Genomic DNA, 12,680 nt, shown 5'->3' on the forward strand with positions numbered 1-12,680 from the left:
GACTGGCGGCTGGTGCTTCTCTCTGTGCCCCCGGGTCAGGCAGGGAAGCCTGGAGAATGAACCCCCGAGTGGGATTGGCTCCAGAGCCTGACCCTCTGGCTGGGGGCTCATGGGCCTGTGGCCCTCCTGCTGATGCCTGTGTGACTGACCCTTTCCCCAGCAGGACCCCGAGGCCCCTGCCCTGTGTGAGGAGACCCAGTTCTCCATGCTGCCGCTTCAGGGGTTCGGGCTCCTGGAGGAGATGACGTCGGAGGCCAAGGCCCCCTGTGTAGGCCCCCTCGCTGCCCTGCCACCCCAGGACACAGGCCCCGGCCTCCTGAGTGAAGGACCAGCCACCCTGCCAGCTCGCTCGAGACAGTAGCCAGCGTCCGGGAGGCTCTGGAGGGAGCGACCCCCCATTCTCAGGTCAAAGGCAAGATTTCTTCTGTCATGTGGGATTCGGATGGGGACTTCCCAACATTTCTGTCCTGACTGCTCCTCTGATTGTCAAGACTTAGAGTAGCCTTGGCAGGGGACCCCCTGCAAGGACCCAGAGGGGTTCCTGCAGGAGCCCCTCCCTTGGGCCAAGGCCCCCCATCCTCTGCCTGGTACCCACATGACTTGGAACTGAAGTAACATTTTTCTTTAAAAAAAGAACAAACTTTAAAATTAAAAAAAAAAAAAAAAAAAAAAAAAAAAACAGAGAGGGAAAGAGAAGAGAGAGAAAGGTGAATTAGACTCCAAACATGTGCCCCTGCTGTGGCTGGGCCCCTGACACTGTCACCCTCCACGACTTGTTTTCTCAGGATGGATTTTTGCTGTTTTGGCTCTCAGCACCTACCTCAGCCGGAATGAATGTCCTCAGGGGAGTGGGGCCGTGGCCTCAGCCCCCCGCCCCACAGAGCCCCGAATGTACTCCTACCTCGAGCCCCTTTAGGGGCACCCCCTCTCCCTCCCCACATTGTTGTCCAGAGTTTAGGAAAAAAAAAAAAAAAAAGAAAAAAAAAAGCACTTCCCCATTTCCAGGTGTGAAAGAAAATGTCTACCTCGAGGCTCGCTGGCTCCCGGGCCTGTGCTGTATCATTGGACCCTCCCTCCTGGCTCCTCACCAAGGGTGGGCTTCTCGGGGCCTGCAGAAAGAAAGATGGAATTGGTCAAAGAAAATGTGAAAAAAAAAAAAAAAGCCAAAAATAAGAGGAGAATTTGTTCCCGGGAACAAAAACTAGCCACTTCCCAGCACGCTGCCAGCGCTCCGTCTTGTCTGCCTGTCCACTCCCATTTTGACCCTCTCCACCAACTCATCCTTGACTGGGACCCCCAGGACCCTCTCTGCACGTGGGCCTTGGGAGGGTGGGCTGTCACCCCACAGCCTGCCTCCTGTCCTGCCCACAGAGCCGCTGGAGCAGACTGGCCTCCGGAATGTACTGTGTGTGTGTACAAGGCGGGGGGTCCCCAGCCCACTGTCCCATGGGACACTGCCAGCTGGACCCAGCCCCTGGACAGTGGAACAACCAATGTCAGCAGATGTGGCCGGAAGCTATTTTTCTATAAGGTGTGTTTAAGGATTTATGTTCTTGTGACTTCTTGTTTCTCTTTTCTGTTGTGTTGTTCTTTGAAAGACTTAAAGGTGAAGAAAAAAAAAAAAAAACAAGGAAACAAATACCTATTTTTGGTTACACTCAGAAACATTTTTTTAAATAGCAGAAAGAAAACTTTTTTTTAAAGGAAAAAAATGTGCATTTCTTAAGTATGAGATTAGACCATAAAGTCCCTGACCCCCAACCCTCTAGGGACCCCCGCCCCCAACTTTAGTGAATTAGCTGAAGAAGGTACACTTGGTGGTGTTTTCCTGGAAGACTACAGTTTCATCTGTGTGGACTCGGGGAAGGTTATCGTCCCTTCTCCCCAGTACTGGGCCTGAGCCCAAGGCGCCTCAGACCTCCCAGGCAGTGCCCCTTTGTCCCTGCAGCGACTTCTCTGCATCTCCTTTCATCCTGGAACCCCCTCTCCCAAGGGAAGTGTGGGTCTGGGGGAGGGGGCCACCTGGCCTGTCTTGCGTTTTATCACACTCATTTTGACTGAATAAAAGTCCTGTTGCCAAAGTGGATCTTGGGTGTTTTGGTGGCTGTGTCAGGTCCTGGGGGAGGGGTGGGAGTGCTGGGATTAGGGGAGCCAGGGTGGCGAGCCAGGTGGACCCTGACAGGGTCAGAGCCCCTGGTGATAACAGCAGACCCCTGGGTACTACTTACAGGCACCGTGCATGCTGGGTCTTCTCCACAGGTGGGGAGGCTGCCTAGGTCCTCACAACCCCCTGGGAGGTCGATGTTGTAGTTATCATCATTTCCTCTTACAGATGATGAAATCGAGAAAGGATAAGAGAAATGAAGGAAACATCCTAAATCTCACACTGCCAGTCTCAGCAGGATCAGAGTTTGTGTCCGGGCCAGGTCGCCAGGTTCCAGAGTCTGCATTCTGACCACTGCTTGTGCCTCCTTAGCTGGCAGTCCGAGACCAGTCCTTTGGCCCTATAGTGACAGACCACCAGTATTGAGCCAGCTGCTGGGCGGGGCTATATGCTTTTCAAGCACTGTCTGTGAGAAAGGACTGTTTTCCTCCCCATCCTGAAGCTGAGGAAACTGGGGCTCTGACTGTGTGACTGTCTTCAGAGCACACAGCCAGACCCCTGGCCAGCCCTCTTTATTCCTCCCTGTCCTCTCTTCAGTCCAGGCTCCTGAAGCCAGGTATCTGGGGCTGCCAAGGCTGAGGATAGACCACGAGAGACTTGGCTTAAAGGTGTTGTGCTGACAAAGATCAGGAGGTCTCAGCGGGCCTCAAGCTTAGTAAGAGGCAATGGTGTAATGCAACTGCTTAGACTGTCAGTGTCCCCTCTGCTGCTGAAATGGAAAGCCAGAGCTCACCCCTGGAAGAGCCAGAGCTCTGCAAGTCTGGAGGGTGGGGTTCTATACCCAGAGGCATCTTTTGAGAGGATAGTGGTTTGCAAGCTGGGTTCTCCAGCTCTGGCTAGGGGCCTGGGGGAGCCTCTCCCTGCCCACCCTCACCTAGAGCAGCTCTATTTTACCTGTCTTACATGTTAGACTCCACATGAGATTTCATTTGAAAACAGGATACTGCTCCTAAAAGAAACATTTGAAAGCCCCTGGCCTGGCACTTCTGGAAGAGGCCAGAAGGGGTGGTTGGGGCCAATGTCAGACCAAAAACAGTGATGGTGCTGTGGATGCTGAGCTGAGAAAGAGAAGCCTGAGACTGCCGTGGTGCCTGTCCCGAGTCTTGGGGGAAGTGGTTGATTCATTTTCCCAGAGGAAAGAACTAAGTTCACATGTAGACATAATACCTCACCTTTCTTTACACAGAACTCCACAAACACAGGAATTGTTCATCAACCTAAGCCATCCAAGGACCACCTGGGGAGGTGATGTGTTGTCATGTGGTGGAGCAGACAGTGAGGGGATGGGAGAGCAGACCAGGTAACTTCCAGTGCCCCTGTCCCTCCAGAGTCCAAGATGCTATAGTACCTCCCCCAGGGAGGGACCCAGAAACCTTTAAAAACCACCTAATATGACTCATGTAGATGTATGCAAATTGCACACAAATCACATGCAAATACAGGAAGGGCCTATTCTAACAAGGCCCTGAACTAGGCTACGGTAAAGGGAGAAGCAGGGTTCCAAATAGTAAGTTTAGCAGAAATTGGTATCAGCTGAGTGGCCCAGCTGGAATCTGGGTCCTGAGGTCTCAAACGATCCAGCAGCCTCAGGCTGAATACCGTGCTCCCCGCTCAACACGCGCGCGCGCACACACGCACACGCACGCACGCACACACACACACGCACACACGAGTCTTTGGGCAGAAATCAGCAGCAGCCAGGGCTTGCAACCTGCTCCAGTTACCTAACGCTCTGTAACAAAGCACCCCACAAGTCAATGGTTTAACCTAACATCTCTTCTGCTCAGAACTCTGCAGTTTGGGCGGGGCCCAGCAGGAATAGCTGTCTCTGCTCCACTGAGGCAGTTTGAAGCCTGGGGGCTGGAATCATCTGAAGGCTCAATGGTCTCACGTCTGGTGGCTGACGCTGGCCCTCGGCCCCGTCACCTACCTGTGGCCTCTCCATGGGCCTGGGCTGCCTCACAGCCTGGTGGTGGCTGGGAGCCAGGGATCAGCGTCCTGAGAGAGAGAGAGCCAGGCGGAAACTCCCTCATCATTTAGAACTAGCCCTGGACGACCCACAGTACCACTGCCATGTTCTGTTCTTGAGGAGCAAATCTCTAAGGCCGGCAGATTCCAGGGAGGAGAGTTAGGTCCCGCCTTTGGATGGGAGTAGCGTCAAAGACGTTGTGGACATGTCTGACCACGGGACCACTTTGGGGGGACGGGTGGAGAACAAATATGAACTGGGAGGCTGGGCAGTGGGAAGGCTCCCCACCATGGCCCTGGGGTGTGATGGGAGGGGCGCAGGATGACAAGGAGTGCTCCCAACTCCTAGCCAAGCCCTGTCTGTGGGTCTCATCCCTATGATTAGTGAAGATTGGTCTGGGGGGCGGGGGCAGTCCTGAGGTCACAGGGAGGGAGGACCACGCCCCTGTGCACACCTAGCAGGGGCCCCTCTTCACTGCCGGCTCCCATCTCCTAGTGCAGTGAGGGGTGAGGGACCCAGGAGAGCTGGTGCTAACCTGAGATCCCCACCCACCAGGGATGGTAGACCCAGAATGACCCCAATATGACAGAGGTCGAAGGGACCACTGGCCCCCTTGTGAGACGGACAAGGTAACTGAGAGCCATGAGGTGCAGGAGTTGCTCAAGATCCCAGAGAAGTTAGAGGCAGAGGCAGGGCTGGAAGACAGGACAGCCACGCCCCACCTGGAGCCCTGTGCATTCAACACAGTCAGGCCACAGTAGGGTGCTCGGTACTAGACTGAGCCCCAGAGCCCCGAGGGAGGGGAGAGGGAAAAGAATGGGGCTGGGGGTATGTGAACATGGAGACGAGGGGTGGGGCAGTGAGGAGAGTAGTCACCCTGCTCAGGACAGGGTTGGGGGAAGCTGGGCTGGCAGCAGGAAGGGGGCAGTGCGAGCAACCAAGGATGAGGGGCCTGTCCTGAGCTGAGTTCAGGCTAGAGTCAGGGAGTGGGACATCTAGACCCATGCCTCTCCCACAAAGAGGTATTACAGGGACTGCTCCCCTGGGCCCTCATGGAGCCACCTGGGTCAGGGAGGTGGGGGCGGGAGAGGCTGAGAGGAGGGCCCAAGGAGGAGCCAGGCTGACCAGGAAGGATAGGGCCTTGCTCCTTGAGCTCAAGAGGGGTGTAGTTGAAACAGGAGCTCCCAAGTTCACAGGTAGCCTGTTGGTCACCCTGTGCTATGTTCCTGTTGTCAAGATGCAGGGACTGGCCTTGCCATCCCTCCAAAATGCCCACAGCCTGGCCCGACTCTGGATTAGGCAATAGTTTCTTTGATATGACGCCAAAAGAACAATCAACAAAAGAAAAAAATAGATTGAACACGATCAAAATATAAAACTTTTGTGGTTCAAATGACACCATCAAGAAGACAAAAGACCACAAAATGGAGAAAATATTTGCAAATCACATCTCTGATAAGGGGCTTGTATCTAGAAAGTATAAAGATGGGAATTCCCTGGCGGTCCAGTGATTAGGTCTCAGTGCTCCCACTGCCAGGGACCCAGGTTCGATCCCTGGTTGGGGAACTAAGGTCCCACAAGCCAGACGACACAGTCAAAAAAAAAAAAGAATGTGTAAAGAACCCTTATAACTCAATAATAAAGACAAGTATCCCAATGGACAAAGGATCTGAATAGACATTTCTCCAAAGATACACAAATGGCCAATAAGCACATGAAAGAAATAAAAAGTAAAACCACAATGAGACACCATGGTGATGTCTCAATGAAACATCATTGTACAATGACACTCTCACACACTGCTGGTGGGAATGGAAAATAGTACAGACAGACACCCTCACACACTGCTGGTGGGAATGAAAAACAGTACAGCTGCTGTGAAAAACAATCTGTCAGCTCCTCAAGAGGGTGAACATACAGTTACTATATGACCCAGAAATTCCATTTCTAGGTATATAAACAAGAAAAATGAAAACATGTATGTACAAAAACTTGTACAGCAATGTTCATAGCTGCATTATCCATAATAGATAAAAAGTGGAAACAACCTAAATGTCCATCAGCTGATGAGTGGATAAACAAAATGTTGTATAACCATACAATAGGATTTTATTTAGCAGTAAAATGGATAAACCTTGAAAACATTATGCTAAGTGAGAGAAGTCAGTTACAAAAGACCATATATTATATGATTCTATTTACATGAAATGTCCAGATAGGTAAATCGATAGAGACAGAAAGATGATTAGTTGTTGCCTAGGGCTGAGGGCTAGAAGTGGGGGGATGGGTAGTAACTGCCAATGGGTAACAGGGCTTCTTTTGGGGGGTGATGAAAATGTTCTAAAATTGATTGTGGTGATGATCGCATAACTCTGTGGGTATATTAAAAACCATTGAATTGCACATTTTAATGAGTGCATTGTATGGTTTGTGAATTACAACTTGAAAAAGCTGTTGTTAAAAAAAAAAAAAAGAAAAAAAGGAGTGCCTGACAGGACTCAGTTCATTGAAGTGAAGAGTTCAGTTTGTGTTCAAATGATCCCATTGTTACAGGCAGAGAAACTGGGGTGGGCAGAGAGCAAAGTGACCCAAAGCGGAAGGGGTTGGTGAACGAGACAAAGAAGAAAGTGAGCTTGAAGGGATCTCTACTCCTAGCCTGGCCTCCCTGGAGCTGGGGGGAGCCTCTGGATGCAGCATCCCAGCCAGCAATCTCTGCGCTCCTGGGACAAGGGCTGTGACTGGAGGATTTTGCTGCCACCCTGTGGAGTTAGCGAGGATTACAGCTACAGGGATGAAAGCCTGATCTCAACCCACGTCTGACTGAAGCTTGCAGTTAAGATGCGCTCAGCCCCACACAGGAGAGACAGACTCAGCCCTCGGCGAGCTGACAATATGGGCTTGAATTTAAAAAACTGCAATTTATCCAAGTACTTGCTTGGATGGGTACCGGCAAGCTGTGGAAGCAGAAGAAAATGTGATTCATTGAAGGCCAGGATTAAGGAAGACTTCGAAGAAGAGTGGAGAAGAGGGAAAGGACACCCAAGGCTGAAGGCAGAGGGTAAGCAAAGCGCAGGTAAGATCACAGAGCAGCCAGGAGGCTATCATTTGCTGCATGGAGGCTGGCATTTAGTAGATACTCAATAAATGTATGAATGAACGATTACTAGATTTCCAGAGCGTATGCTTTTTGCATTTCTGATGTATCTGAGGAAAGCCTTATGTGGCTTTCCAGGTGGACAGGGAAGTAGCAAGAAGGCCAAATAGCCTGCAGTTTCCTCAGGGAAGGGAAAGAGCCTCTATGGAGTCCTTGTGCCACAGTGATAATGATTCCTCTGTTATTACTTCTTGTGACGTTTAACAGAACACCTCCACATTACCTCCTGTGAGTCTTCTCACAGCCTTGTAGTGAGCAGGACTGCACTTCCTGTCATCCTTCCATTTAACAGATGAGGAAACGGAGGCCCAGAGATGTGAGGTGGTGGAACTGGGGCTTGAACCTGGGCCTCCTTTTTCTAAGCCCATGCTGGCTGCTGACTGAGGACAAGGCAGGGTGGGGGAACATGGGGGGAGGAATGGTCTAAACTGGTGGATACGGAGATTTTCTTCTCAAACACTGAGGAGAGATCCAGTAATGTCAGACCCTGAAGAGGAGGGCTGAGGAGTTGGGGCATGTCCGAAAATGCATGTTGGGTCAGGAACCTGCCGTAGCTCCCCAGTGCCCCTGGAGCGGTCCAATGTCTTTAGCTTAGCATTCAAGGCCCTCTCACAAGAGGTGATGTGACCCAATGGTTAACAGCATGGGTTAACTGGTTTATGATCCCCACTCAGCCACTGACTGGCTGTGTGACCCAGAGGATGTCCCTTAACCTCTGGTGCCATTGTTTCCTTTTCCATAAACTATGGACAAGCATAGCACATACTTCATAGGTTGTTGAGAGCAGTAAAGAAGTCAGTTATGAGAAGCAGTCAGAACTGTGCTTGCTATTATTATTATTATTATTAATCAGAGCAGAGCCTAATTTTCTGTCCGTCATCCACACCAATCCTCCAAGCTGGGCTCCTGGCTTCTCCAGAACATGCCAGGCAGTGGTGCCTCCAGGCCTTTCTACAAGCTGCTCCTTCATCCTAGAATGAGACTGTTCGATCATCTCTTCTTTCCAGATCCTTCCAAACATCACCTCCTCCCAGTCCTCCCTGATCCTCTCTGACTAGAACCACCTCTCCTTCCTCTGCATCCTCTCATACAGAACTATTTCTTTCTGTAGCATAAAATGCACATGATGTGTGTCAGTCGTGCCTGCTTGGAGAACCTAGGATGTGAGCTTCCTAAGGACAGGTGTTGGTTTCTTATCTCTTTATGACCCTCCTGTGCTGCCATGGAGCAGCACTAAATACTCAATAAATGCTTGAGTATTTAGAAAGCAGGAAAGCAAAGAGGGAGGGACGGAGAAAGAAAAGATGAAGAGAAAGAAGGAGAGAGAGATGAAAGGTGGACTAGAGAGGAAACCGAGAGACACCTGAAGAGAAACCAGCTCCATTCAGCTTCCGACCACTTCAGGGAAAAGAATGCTGTGACTGGAGACTTTGGGTCATTTGCAACTCTTCCTTGGGTCTCCTTTTCATCCCTTGAGCCATGGCATTGGAACAGACTTTGAAAACCTCAGGGACTTCCCTGGTGGCGCGGTGGTTAAGACTCCACGTTCCTAATGCAGGGGACCTGGGTTCCATCCCTGGTCAGGGAACTAGATCCCGCATGCCACAACTAAGGAGCCTGCCTGCTGCAACTGAGACCCAGCACAACCAAATAAATAAATAAATAATTTTAAAAACCCAAAAAACCGGAAACCTCAAAGTGGCTCTGGACTTGCTCTTTAGCCCCTCTGAAGCTCAATTTCCTCATCTGTAATAGAGATAATAATGGTACTTATCTAATTGGGTTGTTAGGAGGATCAAATGAAAAAATAACTGGAAAATCCCTGGCACCTGGTCCATGGTAAGCACTCAATAAATGCTGTGTATTATGATGGTGATGGTTCGGTGATTCTAAGAATTCCAGACCTGTCAGAATAAAGGGCCGAGCACTGCTGGGGAGGGGCCGTGCTTCCTAAGCTTGGAGAGATGCCTATTGTCCTAGAGCCGGGACCAGTGGTCACATAGAGGTCACACCATGTCGTGTTTTCTCCCAGGCCTTCCCACGGGCGCCACCCCCAACTCCCCCTAACAAGACACACAATAAAGACTCCTGATTGCTTGATGAAAGGAAGCGGATACACAATTCATTTCAACTTTAGACCTAACCACCCCGCAACCTTTCAAAAAGAATTGCACACCCTATTCCAATTTACACACTGAACCCACATGGAATTTTCCAGCGGGTTCCGAAGCCTTTGAAGTGACCAGACCAGACTATTGATTTATTTCCAACTAACGTCTCTCTTTGAACCCAGAAGGGTCAAGGTTAATTATATAATAAAACACACTGTGCCCAGCTGCCCCCTCTGCGGGTGCAGGGAACCCCCAGACCTTTCCGAGGCTGTGAGAGGAGGATCGTGTTTCTGATCCCTTCCTCGCATTCATTTCCTTTATCAGGGCCCATTAAGAGGAAGAAAAAAAACCCCTACCCCCTCATTTCCTCCCTGAGAGATAAATTTTAATTTGCTGGAAACCAACAAAAGGGATCTAAGTTACATTTCCAGGCTGCACCCTGAAGCTCTTAAATCTTGCTGGGAGCACCTATTCTGGAGCCGGTTGGGGAAGGGGGTGGGGTAGGGGAGGGAAGCAAAGGGGTGCAGACCCCGGAGTCTGCCTCTCCCACACAGGGGGAAGGGAGCCCCAGGGGGCCTGACTCAGCGGATGCTTCCAGCGTGACCACGTCCCCACCAAGCCTTCTTTGCCCATTGAAGTGAGTTAACCCACCAGCCACAGCTTCTCCTGGGTGAGCTCAATTCCCACTTTCCCAGATGATGGAACAGGCTCTGAGTGGTCTCAAAACTGGTCCCACTTATCACAGGTAGGAAGTGGCAGGGCCAGGACTGCAATCCAAGATTCTGTTCTCCTTGTAAAACAATGGATTCTTCCCACCCACCCCCATCCTCCCACCCCAGGGAAACAATGTAAATGTTCTTCTCATTTCCATCGTTTAAAGAAAAAAGATTCAAAACTGTTATCTAATATACAGTCCATTGTCAAATGTCCCCAATTGTGCCAACAATGTCCCCCTCACCCGTGTTTTCCCCATCCAGGATCCAGAGACTCGCCCACTCCCTTGGTTATCCTGACTCTTTCCTCTCCCTTCTAGAACAGCACCAGCCTTTCCTGTTTTTCCTGACACTGATGTTTCTGAAGAAACAAGGTCAGCTGTCTTGCAGAGTGACCCACATGTGGATTTATGTTTCCTCCTAACTATTTAGAGTGTCCTGTTGTTCTCAAACTCAGGTTCGGCCACTCGTTGCTCAAGAATCCAATACTGAGAGACAAGTGTCAGGTAAAAAGGAAAGAGGCTTTACTGAGGAAGCTGGCAACCCTGGAGAGAAGGTGGACGCATGTCCCAGAGAACCAACTCCCCAGGTTTTGCTCGGAAATTATATAGGGAAAAGAGGAAGGGGCTACATGCTGGGGAGAGGGTTGTGGGGTGTGTGATCAGCTCGTGGACCTTCTTCTGATTGCTTGGTGGTGAAGTAACCTTCAGGTTCCAACCAGTCTGGGGTCTACGTGCCTGTGAACAGCAGACAGTTAACTTCTCCCACCTGGTGGGGGTTTCAGTCTCTGAAAAACAGCTCAAAGGATGTGGCTCAGGATATTATCCCTAGCCCTTGAGGAGGAACTAAAGGTTCTTGACTTTGTTTAATGGCTAAACTATTATTGTTTTGTCTTATTTGACTGTTTTCCTTTGCTTCTGCATTTTCCTCACTTCTCTGATTAAATGTATTCTTTGGAACTGGGGGAAGGCCTGGAGGCTAAAGTTTTTCTACAGACAAGCAGCAGGCAGAGGACAGGGTGGGAGGGGAGGCCACATAGGCTCCAGCTCAGTTACAGTATGTAGGGCATCATATCTGGAGGCCCATGGGACCAGCTGTTTTTGGCAAGGGACCCAGGATTTCCAGCTGCAAGGCCAATGCTTATTCTCAGCCTCCTGGGGGCTTCCTGGCTTGCAGGGAAGGAGTGTGAATGGTTCCACCTGGGGGCGCTGTCAGCACTGGCCACCAGAGAAGCTCGTTCTCTGGGATTCTTCCAACCCCACAGGTTGCAACCTTGAACCTTGGGAAGAAGCCTACCCATCGCGGCCTGAGATGCATTTGCCCAATTCTTCTCTCTGGAATGTTACTAAGGTTGTGTCAAGGCTTCATACCTCCATGAGGCTGTCGTGACTCTAAGGCAGAACCAATGCTCCCTCCTTTCTGCTTCCGCAGCCCCGTGTTTCTGCCTCATTGCATGACTTGTCTCAATGTAGCAGAGACCACCATTGATGGGGCTTGCTGAACAGCCTGGAAGAGGTGCCGGAGGATCAATTATTTTACATGTCATATTCTAAAGAGTCCTGAATATTCTCTTTGACCATCTTCCTCCCTATTATCTCATGGCTTCACCTTCACCTCCAAACCTCTCTCTCTCCCCAACTCCAGTTTATAGTGGAGTTTCTCTTATTCTTGCCCATATCCCTCCTCCCTCTGGATCAATTTGGTTCTTCTTCAAGTAGCTCTATGCCTTTCAATTTTTTAAAATTAATTTAAGGGACTTCCTTGGTGGTCCAGTAGTTAAGAATCCACCTTCCAGTGCAGGGGATGTGGGTTCGATCCCTGCTCGGGGAACTGAGGTCCCATATGCCGCGGGACAACTAAGCCTGCGCGCTCTAGAGCCCACGTGCCACAACTAGAGAGCCCGCGTGCCACAACCACTGAGCCCGTGTGCCGCAATGAAGATCCCGCAACTAAGACCCGATGCAGCCAAATAAATAAATATTTAAAAAAATAAAAATAAAAAATAAAACTCAGGGCCTCCCTGGTGGCGCAAGTGGTTGAGAGTCCGCCTGCCGATGCAGGGGATACGGGTTCGTGCCCCGGTCTGGGAGGATCCCATATGCCGCGGAGCGGCTGGGCCCGTGAGCCATGGCCGCTGAGCCTGCGCGTCCGGAGCCTGCGCGTCCGGAGCCTGTGCTCCGCAACGGGGGAGGCCACGACAGTGAGAGGCCCGCATACCGCAAAAAAAAAAAAAAAAAAAAAAAAAAAAAAAAAAAAAAAAAAAAAAAATAAAACTCAGGTCTCCCAACTTTCAGTCCCAAACATGTAGAAAACTATTGGCATAGAGATAATACCTGTAAGAATGTGAACTCCCTGGAACACCCATCAATATTTTTAATATAGAGTAGTTAACCTCTTAAAAATAAATAAATAAATAAAAATAAGTTAAATAAGCAATACACAAAAACATTCTCACTGTTAAAAAAAAAAAGTATAATATTATGGAGGTCCCCCCTCAATTGCCCCAAGCCCAGTCCCTCTCCCAGGGATAATCATTGCTGTTGCATGGTATGGTATCCTCCCAGGCCTT

At 50.1% G+C, this 12,680-nt stretch overlaps 1 protein-coding gene across 1 annotated transcript in view; it reads left to right on the forward strand.

Annotated features, from left to right (window-relative positions):
* IGDCC3 (immunoglobulin superfamily DCC subclass member 3) overlaps nucleotides 1-361 on the forward strand; it is a 41,036-nt gene extending 40,675 nt beyond the window's left edge. The window contains exon 14 of the mRNA XM_060096114.1: nucleotides 161-361. Coding sequence (XP_059952097.1) covers nucleotides 161-361 — 201 coding nt within the window. The remainder of the gene's footprint in view (nucleotides 1-160) is intronic.
* The last annotated feature ends 12,319 nt before the right edge of the window (nucleotides 362-12,680 follow it).

This window comes from Mesoplodon densirostris, chromosome 4, assembly GCF_025265405.1.
Source record: "Mesoplodon densirostris isolate mMesDen1 chromosome 4, mMesDen1 primary haplotype, whole genome shotgun sequence".
Taxonomy (NCBI): Eukaryota; Metazoa; Chordata; class Mammalia; order Artiodactyla; family Ziphiidae; genus Mesoplodon; species Mesoplodon densirostris.